The 23,700-nt window shown below is 36.2% G+C and overlaps 1 protein-coding gene across 1 annotated transcript; it reads left to right on the top strand.

The window, feature by feature from the left end:
• The first annotated feature begins 11,341 nt into the window (after nucleotides 1-11,341).
• LOC131635916 (uncharacterized) lies at nucleotides 11,342-12,442 on the top strand. The gene has a single exon (XM_058906553.1). The coding sequence runs from the start codon at nucleotides 11,342-11,344 to the stop codon at nucleotides 12,440-12,442; it is 1,101 nt and encodes a 366-aa protein (XP_058762536.1).
• Nucleotides 12,443-23,700: the final 11,258 nt, after the last annotated feature.

The raw sequence follows: 23,700 nt of genomic DNA, 5'->3' as shown, positions 1-23,700 counted from the left end.
TTATTATTGTAAAATTGTTTCTAGATTTTCTTTTTTACCTTAAATATTGTCTTTTTAATTATAAATTTATTATATTTAGTTATGAAAAATAATTAATTGTAATAGATCCGTAGAGTGCACGACACGGTACGATATTTAGAAATTATTTTTAATTTTAATTATTTAGTTATTGTTATATGGTAGATAATTTCACATAAAGAATATATTAATAATATATTTTAATAAAGTTTATTTATATGAATTTAAATGTGATAATTGTTAATAATTTGTAAGAAAAATTATTTAAAAATTTTTTGAATATTTTATTATTCTAAAGATGAATATTTTTTATCATATGTGTTTATCAAGTCGAAAAGTTAACCTAGTTCACTGTATTTTTTAAGAAACATATATGTTTAGTTTTTATTATTTAGCTTTGATATATTTTAGAATATGTATTTTAAATTATATAGTATATTTTTCCTTTTTAAAAAGATATTTTAAATAATTAAAAAATATAATAAAAAATAACAAACTTTTCAATCTTTATTTTTATAGTAAAGATTGGTGTGATTAGTATGGTACATTTTAAAAAGGAAATGTCTTAATATCAAAATTTAATGTTAGTGATATAACTAAGTGAACTAACCATTTATGGTGTTAATATTGTAATGTTGTGTGAGGATACTTTATTTACACTTTCTGTTTATAAACTTACTATTAATATTAGATCATTTTTACATAAATTATTTTTAGTTCTCACTGTCTAATTATTATTATATGCTAGCTAATTTCATATAAATTATTTCAATATTATAAAGGTATTATTTAATATTAAAATAATTAATAATAGATTTGTGAAGTGCATGACACACAGTAAGATATTTAGAAATGATTAATTTTATTTATTTATATATTAGTATATGGTAGATAAATTTTTCAAATATTATTTTTAAATTTTGCTATGAAATTATTATTATATGATGATATATAATTTCATATAAATTATTACAATTTTACAATTACAATAATATTAACATTTTATTTTTTTATGAATATTATTAATTTATTTTTTATTTTCAAAAGGAAATGTCTTGATGATATAATTTAATGTTACTGATATAACTAAGCATAAATGGTTTTAATATTGTGATGTTGTCTAATGATACTTTATTTACACTTTCTGTTTTTAAACTTATTATTATTAATAATATTAATAATAGTAAATTCATGCAAAAGCTCCGTATCAAACTTAAGGGTCTGTTTGGTTCAAATGAGGGGAGGGGAGAGATTTTAATGGGGGGAAGGGGAGGCGAGAGAATGAATTTTTTGTAATTATATATATGTTTGGTTCAAACGAGGAGAGGAGAGGGGAGGGGAGAGATTTTATTTAAAAATATGTTTGGTTCACAAGGACAGTTGAGAGATTTTAATAATAATTTACAATTTATCCATGTAATTTTATAAGTGATATGATATGCAAAGGTGAACATTTCATAATTATTTTTTTGGAAATAATATTTGTATAATTGAGTTATTAAAAAATCATGACTTATCGCATAATATTAAAAAAAATTGAGTACGCTTGATTCGTATTATAACTCTCGACACAAAATAAACTATGCGTTGATAATAACTTTTGAATATATAAAATAAACTATAATAAAAAATAAAAAATTACAGTAATTATAATTTTATTAAATAAAAAAATAAAAAATAATTTAAAGATAAAGAATAATTATAATAAATTGATGGATGCAATAGAAAAAAAATCACAAAAAGAAAAGCATTAACATAAAAGAAAATAATATTTTTAAAATAATAATATAAAACTGAAAATATTTTAATAAATATATTAATTTAATTAATATTAAAATTCAGATTCTTTCTCCTTCCTTCCAAATCGCTACGATCAGGGGGACGCAAAAAGTGTCATTTAGAAGAATTTTGCTCTCCTCCTTTCCCCTCCTCTTTCCTTATGAAAATTGAACCAAGCAAATTTCATTATAAATATTTTCTCTTCTCCCCTTGCTCTATCTCGAACCGAACACACCCTAAACACTCTCAAGGTTATTTTTAATCTTATGTATTTCGATATTATTTATATGATTAATGGTACTGATGAATATTTGAATAAATATTTTTGTATCTTAATAATAGTAGATAGTTTCATATGATTAATCGTAGATATTATTATTCGTATGAAAGTAAATGTAGATATGTAAGAGGAATATCAAAATATGGGCAAGTTGTCTAAGAATATGAACATCTTTTATCATTTGGTGATTCTCATTAAATAAAAAAACTGATTGTTGGTCGCATTTTAGATGTGTTTGTTTTAAATTATAAAATTATATTTTTAGAATTATTATTTTCACGAATAATACTCTTACTTGGTGTTTAGGTAAAAGTTAATTTTTCTAAAAATATTTACAAAATGTATTCAATTTAAAATTTTAAAAAGTAAAAATTATTATGAATAGTAGTAAAATATTATAGTTAGTTCAATTTCATTTTCAAAATATTATATTCTCGCTCTTTGAATGGAGTAATGGTAGAAAAATTATATATAAAGAATATTTTTATGAATAAAAAATTTTAAAAAAAATTATAAAAATTTTAAATACTTGAAATAAATGTGAAATTGTTTTATTAATGTGCGTCAATTAAAAAGAAGTCTTTTTTTTTTCAACGATGATACTTTCAGCAGCGGAACCCTAATCCCCTTTCAAAGCTTGCTTTTATTTCTCTGCCATGGACATTGCATCTCTGTTTCCTGAAGTCTCAATCAACAATGTGCAGCAGCTTAATAGTGGTTCCAAGGAAGCTCGAGACCCCCCTTCCTCCTCTGCGGCAGCACCAAAACAGGTCACTGGGAAATCTTTTGCCCAAGCTTTGAAAGGAGTTTGTGATATTCCTTCCTCTCAGCTACCTCAACCCATTATCAAAGGGGACAAGCCCTCTATAACCATCCCAGAAGATGAATATAAAGCAGGCATAGAAAAATGCAAAAACAATCTCCATGGAAGAGTGATTTGGCCTAAAGGTTCTTCGCCGCTCACGGTTGTAACACCCTTCTAAACCCCGCGGCAATTTAAATAAATAATCAGAGTAGAAACATACACACAAGGGTGCCACAATTATTTAGAACAGATAATTCAACTAAGGTCAAAGTCATGCTTCATTAGGAAACGGTTCACCAAGACATAATCATGTTTATCACAGCGGAAGAAGAAACATCATCAAATACAACCAAAAGGAAATATAGTTCAACACCATATAAAGTAGAGTAATCTCATAAAAACTCTAAAACTATCGTTCCCCAGTGTTACAGATCATAGCATGACCGACACGACCCAATATAAACGGATAAACTCTACGAGTCATCCTCACCAAGCACTAATGCCGCTACTCCTCAATCTGAAAATGACAACATGTAAGAGTGAGTCTCATTCTCAATTAGTAAATATTATGCAATTCATAAGTAACAAGCATCATAATATACCGTTCACCCAATTATACATATTCAGATTCACACCATAGTAGATTACGAAGCATAGCACAATATTTCATACAATCATGTTATGACAAAATGCATATGACACAACCGACACTATGCATGTGGTACCAATAAACCGTGGAATCAATCCACCTAACCGATCTACGCCTCATCGAGATACGGCCCACCGACACAATTTCCGCACAATGGGAAATATGTCCACCAACGATCCAAACATCACCGGGATCCAACATCAAGTGCATATGAATGAATGAAACACACATAACATACTTAAAAACATCACCAAATCACGATGAACAATTCATCTCAACACCACATCACCGAATAAGTATGTACATGTTTTCAACATCATTCAAGTAGTCATGCATTCATCACAATCACATTAATAATCACAACCATTTCATCATCACATCAAATACATTGTCACACTTATCTCCTATGCACACAATGTTCAATTCTCATCAAGTAATTAAATCGAGTTTTAAAGAAATAAATTCGGCCACCGCCCATATTCATCATTCATCATATAAAACATTTAATTACTTGCACAACGCCCAAAACGGCACTAAGAAACGACTAACGGATCAAAAGATACGTTATTTTAAAGTTTTAGAAAAATTCACACACAGCAAGGTTCGCTCAGCGAAGCCCAACAGAAGCGAATCCTTCAGACCTCCGCTCAGCGGACCTCCAGCGACGTCCAACAGAAGCAACCTACGTTGGGACCTCCGCTCAGCGGACCTGCGATTTCAGCAAACCCCAAGTCTGCGACAGACCCTGCGATTTCACATCTTTTCACCCAAAAACGATTCCAAACATCACATACAGGCATATAATCATCATACATTCAATTATACACCATAAAACATCATTTAAACGCATTATTAACCAAATAGTTCACACAATTATCATCAATTTAATCCAATTAGAACACCCTAACCTAACAATCCCAATATCTAATTAAATCAAACCATACATCAATCTACCTACTACCTAAGATCACATAAGAGATACTAAAAGGAAGAGTCCCCCTTACCTCGATGAATCTCTTGAATGCTCTCCTTCTGATTCCACGTTCTTGCCTCTTTCTCTTCTCTTGCTCTTTTCACGTGTTCTTCTTTTCTCCCCAAATGGTTCCTTTTTCTTATTTTATGAAAAATAAAATAAAATAAATTAACTACAACTTAGTAAAAGGCCTAACTAATTAGCACCCCTCTTTTACTAGTACCACACCATAAGCCCAATAGCTCTTACTCCATCATTTTCCAATTAAATCCGATTAAAACACTAAAATTCCAATTATTTAATTTAAATCCAAATTAAATTAATAAACTGAAATTATGGGGTGTTACAACTCTCCCCCACTAAAAGAGTTTTCGTCCTCGAAAACATACCTTAGACGAAAAGTTCCGGGTAAGATTCCTTCATCTGGCTCTCTAACTCCCAAGTGACATTTCCACTGGCTGGTCCTCCCCAAACCACTTTCACCGTTGCTATATCTTTACCTCGCAATTGCTTTACTTTACGATCCTCAATCCTCATAGGTAATGTCTCTACAGTCAGATTATCTCGCACCTGTATATCATCTACCTGAATCTCATGAGACGGATCCGCAATGTATTTCCTCAACTGAGATACATGGAACACATCATGCAAATTAGCGAGTGCAGGCGGTAAAGCAATATGACAAGCAACCTTTCCAATCTTCTTAGTAATCTGAAATGGACCAATGAAACGCGGAGTTAACTTCTTCGACTTCAAGGCTCTTCCAATGCCAGTCATCAGAGTAACTCGCATGAACACATGATCCCCCTCCTTAAATTCAATATCCTTCATTCTTTTGTCATGGTAACTTTTCTGACGACTCTGAGAAGCTCTCATCTTCTCCTGAATCATCTTGATCTTTTCTGTAGTTTGTTGCACAATCTCCGGTCCAACCACCGCATTCTCTCCAGATTCGTACCAACACAACGGCGTTCTACATCTCCTACCATACAATGCTTCAAACGGAGCCATACCAATACTCGAATGATAACTATTGTTGTAGGTAAACTCAATCAAAGGTAAGTAACTATCCCAAGCACCACCTTTTTCCAATACACATGCTCACAACAAATCCTCTAACGATTGAATCGTCCTCTCCGTCTGACCATCTGTCTGTGGATGATAAGCAGAACTCAACCTCAACTTAGTACCTAAGGCTTCTTGCAATCCTGTCCAGAACTTAGAAGTAAACCTCGGGTCTCTATCTGACACAATACTAGCCGGAACACCATGCAAACTCACTATCTTCTCAACATACAACTGAGCCAACTTCTCCATCGGATAATCCATTCTTATTGGAATAAAGTGAGCAGATTTCGTCAACCGGTCTACAATAACCCAAATAGAATCACAACTCTTGCTCGTTCTAGGTAAACCAGACACAAAGTCCATAGAAATTCCATCCCACTTCCAATCCGGAACAAACAACGGTTCCATCAATCCAGACGGCTTCTGATGCTCAATTTTGGACTTTTGACAAATTAAACAAGCATAAACAAACTCAGCAATTTCCTTCTTCATTCCAGGCCACCAAAACAACTTCTTCAAATCATGATACATCTTGGTAGCACCGGGATGAATACTCAATCCACTTCGGTGTCCTTCTTCCAGAATACTCTTTCTGATCTCAGCAACATCGGGTACACACACTCGGTCTCCAAATCTCATAACACCATTCTCGTCAATTCGGAATTCACCTCCTTGACCTTGGTTAATCAATGTCAACTTGTCTACCAAGCCAACGTCAGATTTCTGTCCGTTTCTAATTTCCTCAAGGATACTATTAGTCAACTTCAACATTCCCAACTTAACACTATTGGAAGTACTTTCGCATACCAAACTCAAATCTCGGAATTGCTCAATTAAATCCAATTCTCGCACCATTAACATAGACATATGCAATGACTTCCTACTTAATGCATCAGCAACAACATTTGCTTTACCAGGATGGTAATTCAAACCGAAATCATAATCTTTCAAAAATTCTAACCATCTCCTCTGCCTCATATTAAGTTCCTTCTGATCGAAGAGATACTTCAGACTCTTATGATCGCTGAATACCTCAAATCGAGAACCATAAAGATAATGTCTCCACAGCTTCAATACAAACACAACAGCCACCAATTCCAAATCATGAGTCGGATAATTCCTTTCATGAATTTTTAACTTTCTTGAAGCATAAGCTACTACCTGCTTATCTTGCATTAACACACCACCTAAACCCATCAGTGAAGCATCACAGTACACATTAAAAGACTTCGCTGGGTTAGGCAAAATTAAGATCGGAGCACTTGTCAATCTTTTCTTCAACTCTTGAAAACCTTTTTCACATTCTGAATCCCATAGAAATACTTGTCCTTTCCTTGTTAACTTAGTCATTGGTAACGCCAACTTCGAAAATCCTTCAATGAACTTTCTATAGTAACCTTCCAGACCAAGAAAACTACGAATCTCTGAAGCATTCTTCGGCGTCTCCCACTAAGATACCGCTCCTACCTTAGTTGGATCCACCGCAATACCATTCTTCGAAATTACATGGCCAAGAAAATTTACTTCCTTCAACTAGAATTCACATTTAGACAATTTCGCATACAACTTCTTCTCCTTCAATAGCTCCAATACCACTCTTAAATGCTTTGCATGTTCTTCATCACTCTTCGAATAAATTAGAATATCATCAATTAACACTACCGCGAACTTGTCAAGATACGGGTGAAATATCCTGTTCATATACTCCATGAAAACACCAGGTGCATTAGTAACACCAAATGGCATAACAGAATATTCATAGTGTCCATACCTCGTTCGGAATGCCGTTTTCTGAATATCTTCCGCCTTCACACGAATTTGGTGATATCCAGACCTCAGATCAATCTTGCTAAACACACAAGCTCCAACCAACTGATCCATTAAATCATCAATCCTTGGCAAAGGGTATCGGTTCTTAATTGTCACCTTGTTCAGTTGTCTATAATCAATGCATAGCCTCACTTAACCTTCTTTCTTCTTAACCAACAGTACTGGTGCACCCCACGGTGACACACTAAGACGAATAAACTTCTTTTCCAACAATTCCTCTAATTGTTTCTTTAGTTCAGTCAATTCCGATGCCGACATGCGATACGGTGCCATCGACACAAGACTAGTTCCAGGAATCAATTCTATAGCGAATTCCACTTCTCTTTCAGGCGGCAACTCACTAACATCTTCTGGAAATACTTCCGGATACTCATTCACTACTCGCAGTTCACCAGTATCATCGCCCCCTTTCACTTCCATTGAAGAGCACAACATAAATATCACCGCTCCATCATTGATAGCCAAATTCATCTGTTTGACTGACATAGCCAAATCTTCAACGCTAACCTCTTCAGGAAAGATAACCGTCTTCGTAAAACAATTGATATGAACTCGATTAAATTGCAACCAGTTCATCCCCAAAATGATGTCAAGTCTTTCAAGAGGAAGGCACACTAAGTCCATTCCAAACTTTCTACCAAATATGTCAATAGGACAGTTCAAACAAGCAGAAGAAGTAGTTACTGAACCCGACGCAGGAGTGTCAATAACCATACTTCCATGAATAACAGATATTTCTAATCCCAATCGTTTAGCACAATCCAATGAAATGAACGAATGAGTCGCTTCAGTATCAATAATGGCAACTAAAGGTGTGTCATGGATGAAACACGTACCTTTAATCAGACGATCTTCCGGAGTAGTCTCTGACCCAGACAAAGCAAAGACTTTTGCACCAGCCTGATCCTTCTTCGGTTTAGTGCAGTGTGGACTGATGTGACCCTCTTCGCCGTAATTGTAGCAAGTCACGATCTTCACCCTACAATCAGAAGCAATATGACCCGTCTTACCACACTTGAAGCATTTCTTCTCTCCACTCTTGCACTCATTCCTTCTATGCCCAGTTTCACCATAGTTATAGTACCTAACGGGAGCACCAGAATCTCCCCCACTAGGCCTCTTCTAATCCCCAGCTCTAGGATTTCCTCTACCATATGGCTTACCCCTATCCATAGGCTTCTTACCTTTCTTGTCAACCAACTCGCGAGAGTGAGATGACTTCAGCTTAAGATTATCCTCTTCGAAGATCCTACTACAGTCCACCAAATCGACAAATCGCCGAATCCTCTGATACTGAATTCCCTGCTTGATCTCATCGCGAAGACCATTCTCAAACTTGATGCACTTTGAGAATTCACTAGCTTCGTCATTGTTGTAGTGAACGTAGTACTTTGCCAACTCAACAAATTTCGAAGCATACTCTGGTACTGTCATATTACCCTGAGTCAGCTCCAAAAATTCAATCTCTTTCCTGACTCGAACATCTTCAGGAAAATACCTCCTCAGAAACTCTCTTTTGAACACAGCCCAGGAAATAGCCACACCATCAGCGTCCGGTTCAGCTCTAGTAGCCATCCACCAGTCATCAGCCTCTTTGGACAACATATGAGTACCATACCTCACTTTCAGGTTCTTAGCACAATCGATGACTCTAAAAATCCTCTCGATCTCCTTAAGCCACTTCTGAGCACCTTCAGGATCATGCGTACCCTTAAACAACGGAGGATTGCTCCTCTGAAAACTGTTCAGCTGCCTATCAGCACCGATACCAGCTCCATTTGCATTCCCTCCCAGTACACCAGCAATCATGCCCAAAGCCTCAGCGATAGCATCGTCGTTTCGTCCACCTCTTCCGGCCATTGTTGTGCTAAATATGAAACAATATTCATTAGAACGAGCAGTATCGATAGCGTCAACCTTACACTAGTCGCATACGAGGGATTAACTGACACTAAGACTCTGACTCAAACGACCGACTATGCTCTGATACCACTATTGTAACACCCTTCTAAACCCCACGGCAATTTAAATAAATAATCAGAGTAAAAACATACACACAAGGGTGCCACAATTATTTAGAATAGATAATTCAAATAAGGTCAAAGTCATGCTTCATTAGGAAACGGTTCACCAAGACATAATCATGTTTATCACAGCGGAAGAAGAAACATCATCAAATACAACCAAAAGGAAATATAGTTCAACACCATATAAAGTAGAGTAATCTCATAAAAACTCTAAAACTATCGTTCCCCAGTGTTACAGATCAGAGCATGACCGACACGACCCAATATAAACGGATAAACTCTACGAGTCATCCTCACCAAGCACTAATGCCGCTACTCCTCAATCTGAAAATGACAACATGTAAGAGTGAGTCTCATTCTCAATTAGTAAATATTATGCAATTCATAAGTAACAAGCATCATAATATACCGTTCACCCAATTATACATATTCAGATTCACACCATAGTAGATTACGAAGCATAGCACAATATTTCATACAATCATGTTATGACAAAATGCATATGACACAACCGACACTATGCATGTGGTACCAATAAACCGTGGAATCAATCCACCTAACCGATCTACGCCTCATCGAGATACGGCCCACCGACACAATTTCCGCACGATGGGAAATATGTCCACCAACGATCCAAACATCATCGGGATCCAACATCAAGTGCATATGAATGAATGAAACACACATAACATACTTAAAAACATCACCAAATCACGATGAACAATTCATCTCAACACCACATCACCGAATAAGTATGTACATGTTTTCAACATCATTCAAGTAGTCATGCATTCATCACAATCACATTAATAATCACAACCATTTCATCATCACATCAAATACATTGTCACACTTATCTCCTATGCACACAATGTTCAATTCTCATCAAGTAATTAAATCGAGTTTTAAAGAAATAAAGTCGGCCACTGCCCATATTCATCATCCATCATATAAAACATTTAATTACTTGCACAACGCCCAAAACGACACTAAGAAACGACTAACGGATCAAAAGATACGTTATTTTAAAGTTTTAGAAAAATTCACACACAGCAAGGTTCACTCAGCGAAGCCCAACAGAAGCGAATCCTTCAGACCTCCGCTCAGCGGACCTCTAGCAACGTCCAACAGAAGCAACCTACGTTGGGACCTCCGCTCAGCGGACCCCCTCCGCTCAGCGGACTTGCGATTTCAGCAAACCCCAAGTCTGGGACAAACCCTGCGATTTCACCTTCTTTTCACCCAAAAACGATTCCAGACATCACATACAGGCATATAATCATCATACATTCAATTATACACCATAAAACATCATTTAAACGCATTATTAACCAAATAGTTCACACAATTATCATCAATTCAATCCAATTAGAACACCCTAACCTAACAATCCCAATATCTAATTGAATCAAACCATACATCAATCTACCTATTACCTAAGATCACATAAGAGATACTAAAAGGAAGAGTCCCCCCTTACCTCGATGAATCTCTTGAATGCTCTCCTTTCGGTTCCACGTTCTTGCCTCTTTCTCTTCTCTTGCTCTTTTCACGTGTTCTTCTTTTCTCCCCAAATGGTTCCTTTTTCTTATTTTATGAAAAATAAAATAAAATAAATTAACCACAACTTAGTAAAAGACCTAACTAATTAGCACCCCTCTTTTACTAGTACCACACCATAAGCCCAATAGCTCTTACTCCATCATTTTTCCAATTAAATCCGATTAAAACACTAAAATTCCAATTATTTAATTTAAATCCAAATTAAATTAATAAACTGAAATTATGGGGTGTTACAACGGTGGTTGCCCTTCGCTTGAAACTCTCAGCCTTGTGGCCTGATGTGAAAAACTGGGGAGTTCTGTCATTGGGAAAAGGTTATTATGAATTCACATTTTCAAACACTGAGGATATGAGAAGAGTTCGAGCCGCCGGTTCCATCAGCCTTAACCCCGGTTCTTTGAAGCTATTTGCGTGGACTAGAGACTTTAACCAGGCACTTCAAAACAACACATCTGCTCAAGTTTGGGTTCGTTTCTTTAGACTTTCGCAGGAATATTGGAGGCCTCGCATTCTCTTTGCGATTGCAAGTTGTGTGGGTACCCCTATTTGCATCGACTCTGCCTCTGCCAAGTCTCGCATTGATAGAACTTTCGGCCAGTTCGTGAGAGTCCTTATCGATATGGATTTGTCTTTGCCTCTGAATCACAATGTTTTGGTCGAAAGAGAAGGTTTTGCTTTTTTCTCGGATATTGAGTATGAGAACTTACCTGCTTTATGTAGTCATTGCAGGAAAACAGGACATATTGTTCAGGAATGCAAAATGCTAGGTTTAAACTTTTCTTCTGGTATCCAAAAGAATCTAGAGACTAAGAATCAGAAACCGGGGACAATCCCACCCGAAACTGTTGCTAATGATGGAGAACAATGGGTGGAGGTTGGAAAAAAGAAAGCTTCGAGGCCAGTAATAACCAATCCCGATACTGTCTATGGTGCTAGTTTGGATCATAACCCTGAAGATTCCACAAGGCTTGTGTCTGTTGAACCCGTTAGGGATCCTATTTTACTTACTGATACGCACGATGGTGGTAGTCGTGATCTTGTTACCCATATCGTTGGAGGACCTATTTTGGAACCTGTTACCCACGCCTTAGTTGAAGACATTTTGGAACCCGTTAAGCTTGTCCCGGCTAGGCCTGATACGAATTTCACAGGTGTTAGCAAAGCTGGTTTTGGATACAGTCTTAATTGTGTAAACTCTCAGAACTTTGTGGTGCAGCCCTCAGACGATTCAGAGTCGTCTCTTTCAGTTTTCGTGGAGGCAACGCAAAATATTCCCACAAGCAATAATGAAGATTTCCTGCAAGATTCTTGGGCTACGCTAGGTGAAGCTCCAAACCCGGTTGGTGCTTTCTCTTCGGCAGTTGCTGTTCTGAAAAAGAAGAAATCATCAAAGGTTAAGAAAAAGGATTTCTCTCGATCTCAAGCAGGACCAAAGAAATCCTCCTTATGAAGTGTGTCTTCTGGAATATCCGGGGTCTGGCTAATTCCCCCTCTAGATTAGCTCTGAAGCGTATTATTCTTTCTCACAAACCTGACTTTGTTTTCACTGCCGAGCCGAAAATTGATTTTGATAACCTCCCTAACAACTGGTTCTCTAGATATGGTCTCAAGCGCTTCTCTTATAACCTTTTGGATAAACCGACTCTTTGGTGTCTTTGCAAGGAGGAGTATAATCCATCTATCTTGTTTGCTACTGATCAACTGGTTGCTTTTCAATTTATTTTGGACAATAAAGTTCTGGCTATTGCAGCGGTCTATGCTAGTACGAACCTTTATAAACGAAGAGATCTTTGGAGTGATCTTTCTCTTTTACTTTCTAACCACCCTCTGCCATGGGCATTTGTTGGGGATTTCAACGCCATCATGGGTGTGCATGAACACAGGGGCAGGCTTAGTCCTGCGAAGAGGCCGATGCTAGATTTTCAGAATTGGTCCAACAATAACTCTCTCATCCATTTTCCTACTGCAGGCGCTTCTTTCACTTGGTCTAATAAGCGGGACCCTTACTTCTCAGTTGAAAGGAGGCTCGACTGTTGTATTGGCAATAGTTCTTGGATTGATTTTTGCAATTTCGTTGCTGTCTCCACTCTTCCCAAGTTTTGCTCTGATCATCACCCTCTCTTGCTAGAGTTTCATATTAATTTTACTCGTTCGATGTCGCAATTCAAATTTCCGAGTTCTTGGTCTCTTCATGATGGTTGTTCTCAGGTTATAAGCTCTGCTTGGTCCCGTAGGTTTGTCGGGTGCCCTATGGTTATCCTTTTCAACAAGCTTCTTGCTTTGAAAAAAGATCTTAAAGTCTGGAACAAACAAATAGTTGGGAACATAAGTGAAAATGTCAAATATCAGGAAGAACAATTAAAGATTATTCAAAACTGTATTCAAGTGAATGGTTTAGCCGATGCTCTCAAGTCCAAGGAAGCTGTTGTTCAAACAAATTTGGCTAAAGCTCTTGATATGGAAGAACAATTCTGGCGCAGCAAATCCAAAATAAAGTGGTGCTTGGAGGGTGACCGCAATACGGCTTATTTTCACAGATTATCCAAAATTAAACAAACTTTCAGGCCCATTTCCATGCTTGTTGATGGAGATAATACTATCACCGACCCTACGGAGATTGCCAATCACACGGTCCGTTATTTTGAAACTCTTTTTAATTCTAACTTGTCTTCTGTGCAGGATTTTTCCATGGTGGATCAAAACATACCTTCCTTAGTCGACGAGGAGTCAAATAGAATTCTCACCAACATTCCCTCTATGGAAGAAATCTCTGCAGCTGTTTTTAATTTAAATGGTGATAGTGCTCCCGGTCCGGATGGTTTTGGAGCGTCTTTCTACCAAACCTACTAGGATATTATCAAGTATAACGTCTCCAATGCGGTGATCCAGTTTTTCTCCTCTGGCTGGATGCTCCCGGGTTTTAATGCCAACTCCATAATCTTGATTCCTAAGATTAAAGGGGCGGACTCGCTTGATATGTTTCGCCCGATTGCAGTGGCAAACTTTAAGTTTAAAATTATCTCCAAAGTTCTGGCGGACAGACTTGCTGCAATTATGCCGCTGCTTGTTTCTAAGGAGCAGCGCGGTTTCATTCAAGGTAGAAGGATTCAGGACTGCATCGGTTTAGCCTCTGAAGCTTTTAATTTACTGGACACTAAGTCATGGTGTGGTAATATCGCCCTTAAAGTGGACATCTCGAAAGCTTTTGATACTCTTCGGTGGGATTTCTTGCTTAAAGTTCTCCATAATTTCAGTTTCAATGATAAATTTTGCTCCTGGATTAACGGTATTATGCATTCAGCCCAGCTCTCGGTGAATATCAATGGTAGTCTTAAGGGTTATTTTCAGTGCTCTCGTGGAGTCCGCCAAGGTGACCCGTTATCTCCGTTATTGTTCTGTCTCGCGGAGGAAGTTTTGAGCAGAAAGATTAATTCTTTGGTGTCTTCTAATTTGATTGATCCCATCAAGGGGCCTTATAGTACTTCAGTGCCTTCGCACATTCTCTATGCGGATGACGTGCTTATCTTTTGCAAAGGGGAAATCTCTAATGTCAAAGTTCTCATTTCTGCTTTCGAAGAGTATGCGGCTGTGTCAGGTCAGCGTGTTAATTGCAAGAAGTCTCTTATTTTTGGTGGGGCAATGTCAGCATCTAGGCTGAATATTTTGTCGGACATCTCATGTTTTAAAATTGGTACAGCTCCTTTTACCTACCTCGGAGTTCCCATCTTTAAAGGCAAACCAAAGGCGGTGTATTTGCGGCCTATTGCGAACAAAGCTATCAATAAGTTTTCGTCGTGGAAAGGTTCTCTTCTGTCCTTCGCCGGTAGAGTGGAACTCGTGAAATATGTCGTCCAAAGCATGCTAACGCATTCCATGTCCATCTATGCGTGGCCTATTTCCCTCATTCGAGACATCGAGCGTGCAATCAAAAGATTTATTTGGAGTGGGGATCCGTCTAAAGGAAAAATCATTACCGTTTCCTGGAAAAAGATGTGCGTTCCTTTGGCTGAAGGTGGGCTAGGTATTCGCTCTCTCGTTAAGATGAATGAAGCTCTTAATTTGAAGATGGCATGGGACTTTTTTAATTCTTCTGAATCCTGGGCAGTACTTCTTCGAAGCAGAACTGTTAGAAAAAGAAAATTCATTAAGCACCACATTTTCTCTTCTATTTGGTCTAGAATAAAATCGGAGCTGCATACTGTTTTGGATAACTCTGCCTGGTGTTTGGGTAATGGGGAGTCTATTAGCATTTGGTTCGACGAGTGGTGCGGTGGACCTTTTTCTCTCGAGGTGGATGATCTGAATGCTTTGGTTGACCAGAAGGTGAGTAGCCTTATTGTTAATGGTGATTGGGATTTTTCCAATGCTGCCTCGCCTCTTCCTCAGGCAATTCAATTGCGTATTCGTTTTGCTCACATCCCGCATGTTCTTCTGGAGGATACTAGAGTTTGGAAGCACTCTGTCGCCCTCGGTTTTGTGAGACGCAAACTGACTCTTCTTTTGCTTTTTGAGTTGTGAAAATCAGAGAGTCGCCACCGACTTTTATTTTATCCAATTAAGGAAAGGTTTATAAAAGAAACAGAAAAAGACCTTTAAGAGATTTTGGGTAAGGGGATAGGTTATACAAAGGGAAGGTGTTAGCACCCTTTGTATCCATGGTTATCCATGGGCTCTTAGTTGCTTGGCTCACTTCTTTGAATCGTTTGTCTTGCCTTTAAATGCTTGTATGTGTTTTTAAAATACCTTTGCAAATTAACTTTGTAATGATCCTTGTGCGGATGTATACAAAGTGTTTTGTTTTTCGAAAGATGTTTTGAAAAAAGATCTTTAACTTCGTAATGATCCTTGTTTGGAGATATACCAAGTATTGTCTTTTTTGAAAGTTTTGTTTTGAAAAACAGTGATATATATGAGACATTTGTTGTTTTGATTTGAGCAAGCAATTAGGAGGTCTATCCTACATTTATAAGGTCTTTTCCTAATTCTTTTAGAAAATTCTCCTTTTACCAGATGTAAACAAAAGTTTGAATTCGTATTTGAAACAGTAGAATTTGATTTTTGATTTTGAAAAGAGTAAAAAGAGGGATTACCCTAAGAGGTGCAAGTGTGATTGTGTTCTGATTCAGATATTTTGTCTTTGAATTTAGTGATCTAACGCTTCAGTTTTTTAGCTTCGACATACACGCAGTTTTATATGTACAGAAATTAAAGTGCAGGAATGTAAAATGCGGAAAGTAAATCTACGCTATTACATCGATTGTGCGGGAAATGTAAACTATGCTATTTACATGATTTTGACAACCTATACACTTGATCTAGGAATTTAAATTGCAAGAAAATAAAAGAAACATTTTTGGATTTTTTGATGATTGATTTTAATTAGAATTAATGCATGATTAATTTAATTAGAATGAGAAAAAGGTAGAAATAAAATTTAAACTTAAAAATTAAGTCTAAAATATGTTCAAAATACTTGTTAATTAATTTTAAAATAAAAACTAATTTTTTTGGATTTTTTGAAGTTGATTTGAAAACTATTAAGTTAAATAATATATAATTATACAAATAATTATACAAATAATTAAAACTTAAAGAGAAAATTATACTAAATATGTGCAAAATTAGTCTATAATATATAAACTAAATTTAATATAAAGAACAATTTTTTTTCTGATTTTTTGATTGGTTGAAATAATTAAAAAGCAAATATATAAATGTATACTAATTAATTATGCAAAATATTTTAATTATTAAAAAAAATAAAATATTTTTGTGTAAAAAATTAAAGCAATATTTTACCAACCTAAAAATATTTTTTATGCATTTTTCTGATTTTTAAAACTATTTTTAAATAATTTTAGAAGTTAAATTAAATAAAATAGAAAATAATTTAACTTGTGATCCTGTGTGACAATCAGTGGAGTCCATGGTATGGATGTGCATTCGTGAGCGTAGGATAAATTTTTTAGATGCATCTAGTGGCTCAGATTAAAGGGAACATGATATAATGATGAGACTGTTTGCACTGAATTCAAAGAGAATTCAAATTTCTAATGGGGTCCACACGCGCCAAAACTGGCCAATGAAGAAGCAAGGATTGGCCACGCATGCAGTCAAACGTTCCACACCACTATTCATCTTCTTCTTCCTTTTTCCTACGGATTTTGCTGCGGATTTAGCAGCCAAATTACCTGCGGATTTTTCTTTCTTTTTTTCATGCTTTTTGAAACCTACAAAAACGTGGAAATAAATTACCAAGAACAACCCAGGTCTACTAAATAGCATGCTGGGAGTTCATTGGTGGTGTTAGTTTTGATTAAAACCCCCTCCATCTATGAAAACGAAAGCTTTGCATCCTTGGAGTTCAAAAATGGCACACGATGCTTTAGGGTGTATGGCTCATATATGATACGTTGGATCATCTCTAAATCATGGTATGAACCCATAGAAACCATTAGATTACATTTGTCATACCCCAAAATTTGCCCATACTATTTCTCTTATACAAAGTCAAATCAGTACATAAAGCTCCTAGACACACTCTCCTATACAAGGCCCTGAAACTAGGGTTTGGCTTATTCAAAGGAAAATCAGTAAATCAATGGCTCCAAGGCATCTCATATGGTTCAATATATCTCAAATTATCCCCATGACAAGTATCAAGTCTCATCTCAAAGAATTGGTCACTCAATTGTTCAGAAAGTCAGCAGTCGACTAGGTTAACCTAAAAGTCAACTGTGGTCAAAATAAAGTCAGAACTCCCGATTTTTTGTCAAGATCCTCATATTGAATTATCATTCACCATTTGATCAAGAATTGATCATGGTTCATCAAGGAAAGGTCAAAAATCAACAAATCAAAAAGTTTCTAAATTAGGGTTTTGTATAGGAAAAGTCAACTGAACTTTGACCAGCCATAACTCCCACATGGAACATCAGAAATTTTCCATGCAAAACTCATCTTGAAGGAAATTTGATTCTCTACAACTTTGTCTCTCACATGCCAAGTCTAGAAATGCTTCATTTGAGAGATATGGACCAAAACATTATAGGTCCTTTTCAAAAGTCAACAAAAAGACACTTTTTTCAAAAGGACATAAAATGAGCATGAAAAATAATTTTGATATGAGACCAAAGAAACTGGTTAGAGGACTCTTTAAGGTTTTTAAAAAGTCCTAGAACACTTCCATATCTTAAAAATTGAGAGAGATAGGCCCTGTCAAAATTAAGCTATTTTGGAGGGAAAAATGTGAAAGACTTTGAATATTTTTGCAAATGGGCCTAAGTTATTTTGATTCAATCTTGATCCACAAGTCATCTAAAGCCTCAAGCCCAATTCCCACGAAATTTTGGCTTTTATTTGATTTTATATGAATTTTTTTATCATTTAAATATGATAATTAACTTATATAAATCATGGAAAATCAAAATATTCAATTAAAAATCCAATTCCAATCAAATCCAATCACATTTATATCTCAATATCACCTCCAAATTCGTGCAAATCAAATTGATCATAAAAAATTGAAATTGGACCTAAATATAGAAACTTCCATGAATCAAATTTTTGAGATTACCAATTAGTGATTCTTGAAGATTCAAGTCAGAATACCAACCCTAATCCATTATCTTATATAAGCACATTATTCTCAGATCATAGGGGTTACAAAAAAATTCTGCATCCGATTGAAGAGTTTTCGTTGATCCTAACACGTTCCTAAGGACCCTCTGAAGCTGTGCCAATCGTTACCAGGTCCCTAATCGCGAGGATACACGTTCAAAAGGCCGAGGTTTGTTCACTTCTAAACTTGAATCGATCACGTTAATTCATTCATCCGCATTCAAAATTAGTTGCATACCTATGTTTATGATGGTGTTTTTATCGTTCCTAGAACTTTAATCACGTTTATATGCACATCTGAGGCTAGCGCCATTGTTAGGGTTAAGAGAGCTCCGATTGGGGTTTTCCTTTTCAGGTGAAATTAGACCTAATGACAGGTACCATTAGAACCGTGATGCTTGGACGATGATAACCAAGGGTTTGCGACAAGTTTATTTTGTGTGTGTGTGCGTTTTTATAATTCACAGTTTGAATTGCTACGAACCAAGGTCGAAGTAAAATCGTAGCTAAATCTCCAGGCTTCGTTCACGAAGAAGATGTCTCCGTGTCATCGTCTGATTGGTTCTTTTAAAACAGAAAAGCGCGCGTGTATGCTTCTGTCCTTTTTTTTGATCAGGTGCGTTTCACACACATGTGTACGGTGTGCTTGCCTTCTCTCAGCCTTCAGATCTAGCCAGCATCTCATCTAATGGACCAAAGCCTGCTGGACCACCATGGATCTCACGCATGCGCCACACTGAATCAAAAGCTAAGAATTTTCTAATTCTTTTTTATTTTTTAATTACACAAACCTATTTTATTTTATTAATAATATATACGTATATATATTGTTTTTAAATTCTTTTTTTTCTTTCTTTCTTAAAAAAATAAAACTATTATTTTTTATTTTTATTTTCAATTTTTTTTTCTTTTTATAATTAATAATTTAATTTTTTAATATTTATTAAATTCATATATATATGTCATCCAAAATTATTATTTATATATTATTTTCTATTTTTCTTATTTATTTATTTATTTACGTATAATTACCTATTTTCTCTATTTTATCTATTTTCTTATTATCATATTATTTAAATTTATTTACATATTTTCAAAAATTCATATATATATTTTGTTTTTATTCCAAAAAAATTCCTAAAAATTGTTTTTACATTCAATTTTATGTTCTCATCCCGATTTAATTAATTAGGTCGCGAGACCAATAATTAATTAAATCGAGTATTTATCTTATTTAAACGCCTGAATCAGGGTTTACGAGAATCCGTCCTACACTGAAAAATCTTCCTCTTTTTCTATGCCTTTTCAGGGTTACTTTTCAAACGCCTTCCGACTACGCGCCTTCAAAATCCAAAGCTAAGTATTTAATTTATTTCAAAGTCTATTTTGTTTCCTTTGATTTTAGGGTTTGCCCTTTATATTTTTTGAACTGTGCATACATTCACTCCATCTATTTTTCTGCCTTTGCCATTTTTCAGGGTTAACCCTGAGGCTTCCTTCGACCGCCAACCATGTCAGATCAAATTCAAAATGCAAAGCTAAGTGCCTTTTATTTCTTTATTCTTAATTTCTTTATCCTTTATTTTTTTATTATTAGGGTTAGCAATGCTCGCCTCCGAACTGATAATGCACTCACCCCATTTTTTGGTTTGCCATTTTTTCCGCCTTTTCAGGGTTTGTCAATTGCCAAAGCGTCGAGTATCGATAACCCTAAAACCTAACCTCAATTATATTATTACTTCTTTCAAACCCATTTATTTTATCCCGCTGATTTCAATTCCCCTTTCCTCCGCTGGTTACAATTTCCCTTCCCCGTTATTACTGTTTATATTAAACTGCGTGGTTAGTAATTCTAGGGAGTGCAACTTATTAATTGAATTAGCATCACGTAATTTTATAAGATAACATAACGGAACATAATCACGTGATTGGTGCACACACGCACACTTTTGGGTAAACCTCTCTGTTGCCTGTTGCCTTGTTGCCTTGTGTTTCTTTGCAGAATAGCCAGTCCCTCGAATACGAGGATATCTCAGCCATGTTGCCTCGATTAAAGATCATGGTCCCTAATGATGCTGCCTTCGATACACATGATCTCGACCCTCGAAAGTTGCCTTCGAAAAGGCTGAGATATCCTCTGGCTGCCTACGAAAGAGGCTATTCTGATCCTTCCCTTAGACTACCTGCCTTTCTATGGCATGGGTCAGTCTTGTGGCAAATGATAATGCGATGACCCTTCAACCTCCAAACGAAAGGCTTCCTGCCCTCTTATGGCAAGGATAGACCCTTTCACTCTGAAAGGCTAAAAGAATCTCATTTTTAAAACTTTAAGGTAATTGCCCCTAATTGCTTTGCCTTGCTCTAAACCTTTGTTATATTCTTTCTCATAATTCTTCAAAAGGGCTACGCTCATTCACGAGCTAAAGTCCCTATTCTTTTCTTTTACTTTTTCTAAAAAAAACAAAGAGCAAAGCAATTAAGAGCACATGGAAAACCATGGATGCAAAGGGTGCCTTACACCTTCCCTTTGCATAATTACCCCCCGAACCCTATTTTATTTAAAAGGGTTTTCCTGTTTCTTTTAGCCTTTCTAACTTGTTTGGATAAAATAAAAGTCGGTGGCGACTCTTGCTTAACCGCACATTTCGATTATAAAAGTCAGTTCACCGTATTACAGAACTGGCGACTCTGCTGGGGACTTATTTCGATAAAAGAGGGGTTACCTTAAAAGTTTAGGAATCACTTAAATGTTTTCTATTGTTTGCTTTGTTTGTTTTATTTTTCAGGGGCGTTTTGGGAATTAAATGATGGACGAATCCTATTCCCGGATTCAAGAACACTTAAGATTAGGAGTGGCATAGTCATGGCGACCTCTTTCACATATGTGGGAGATGAGTCAATATGAAGTTCACACTTGAGTTAGGACTCTATAGCATATGCACACCTTTCTCAAATGAGGGAGGTCTATGTATGTGTCTGTGGGTGCGCCGGAGCTCAAGGACCTTTAGTTACCCTTAACCCATCTTGGCCTTTAGGAACGTAGTGGGGGGACTACTCTTGACAAATGTTAAGAACTAGTCGCTACCCGATGCTACAATTCAGATAGGTTCTTTCTCAAAGTATCATTGCATGGTGCAATTGCATCATGTCCGAGGGTGCTTTAGAAGGGCTGACAATTCTGGATAACTTGTAGAACCTGTTGCTGAAATCTCCTTATCCATAGAAATGCCCTTGGGAAGGACACCTGATCAAACTCCATGCAAGCCTTAAGCCAAAAAATTGTGTGATTTGTGTGGATTTGTTTTTCTGTGATGCATCATGCATACATGCATTCATGACATGGCTAACCCATCTTAAGGAGAAAAAGGTCTTTTAACCATAATTTGTTTTGTAGGTTATTTGAATAATGGGAATCCTAATCAAAAAGACTTTCTTCCTCAACTTCAAGAAAATACCTACTACATTAAGACTCTTATGTGATGATATTACTGGTTCTCTTGTTCTTTCTGAACCTCTCAACAAACTGATAAGTTTAATGCGAACCAAAGTGGATGAAGCTCTCCTCAACTCTATGATGCAGTTTTATGATCCTCTTCTCCATTGTTTTACTTATAGAGATTTTCAACTGGTACCTACGTTGGAAGAATTTTCTCATATAATGGACATCCCCATACCCGATCAAATCCCTTACAATGGTGAGGAAGGAGGTCCTAAGTTGGAAGACATTGCTTCTGCTTTACACCTGCCAAGATCAGAAATCAACGAGGTTTGGATCAATAGAAGAGACTATTCTGGGATACCCGTGGATTTCTTATGCGAGAAAGCCAAGATCTTTGCTGAAGCTCTAAGCATGGATGCCTTGGAAAGTGTTCTAACTCTGTTGATATATGGACAAGTTCTGTTTCACCGTTGCGACAAAGTTGTTGATAGGGCTGCTATCAAAATCTTCCTTAGCAAGAATCCTGTTCCTACTCTACTTGGTGATCTATTGCATTCCATCAATGCCAGAGTGACAAAGAGACGAGGTTGTGTTCTAGGATGTATTCCCCTTTTGCATAAGTGGTTTATTTCTCACTTACCCCAATCAGCAATAAAGAATAAAGAGGGTTTGACTTGGATTCAGAGGATTATGAAACTTTCGTATGATGACATCATTTGGTATCCAAAAGAGTTCGAGGGAGTTCAGTTATTTGATCACTGTGGAGAGTTCCCTAATGTGCCTCTTCTTGGCACCCAAGGAGGAATTACTTATAATCCTATACTTGCTCGACATCAGTTTGGTTTTGCCTTGAAAGATAAGCCTCGCTCCATATATCTTAGTGCAGAAAGTTTTGACTATGGTTCAGGTACAACCGAAAGGAAGAAGCGTTTCATTAAAGCTTGGTACGAAGTAAAAAAGGTAGGTGCAAGAGATTTGGGAACAAGGGTCCATACTCCTTCAGATCTTTACTTTAAATGGATTTATGACCGAGTCGTCGAGTTTGGCATACCATATCCATCTGACACACCTGTTGTTCCAAGAATCACTCCTCCAGAGGTTCACGTAGAAGTGGAGCCTTATATACCCGCTCCGAACGAAGACCTTGCTGCCACCATTGCTCATTTAAGACAAGAAAAGGCTGATCTTGAAAAACGTCTACAAGAGGTTGAGGCAGAAAAAGTAGTATTAGTGGCTAATGCTAAAGAACGAGATAGCATGCTTGACTATTTCTCTCGCAAATGGAAGATGGAAGACTTTATCTCACCTGATCAGATACAATCATGGGAGCGAGAGATTGATAGGCTTATTCAAGAAAAGAACGAGATGGTCAAAGCCCATAAAGAAGAAATCAGAGGATTGAAGAGGAAGCGCCGACTTGAAGAATGATTTCTTTTATTTAATTTATTATTTCTTTAGTATTTCTTTGATGTAACTTCAAAAACATATAATACATTGGTTTCTAATTAAAATAATTAATTTGTTTTGTTTCTATGTTCTTTTTTAAATGTGTTAAAAAGCCTTTAACTCATTGAGAACATTGCATATGCATAATCATATCATTCATAAACATCGCATCACAGGTTTCATAAAAACAAATGCCTCATCTT

This window comes from Vicia villosa, unplaced genomic scaffold (genome assembly GCF_029867415.1).
Source record: "Vicia villosa cultivar HV-30 ecotype Madison, WI unplaced genomic scaffold, Vvil1.0 ctg.001593F_1_1, whole genome shotgun sequence".
Classification (NCBI taxonomy): domain Eukaryota; kingdom Viridiplantae; phylum Streptophyta; class Magnoliopsida; order Fabales; family Fabaceae; genus Vicia; species Vicia villosa.
This window is presented reverse-complemented; position numbering and strand designations above follow the sequence as displayed.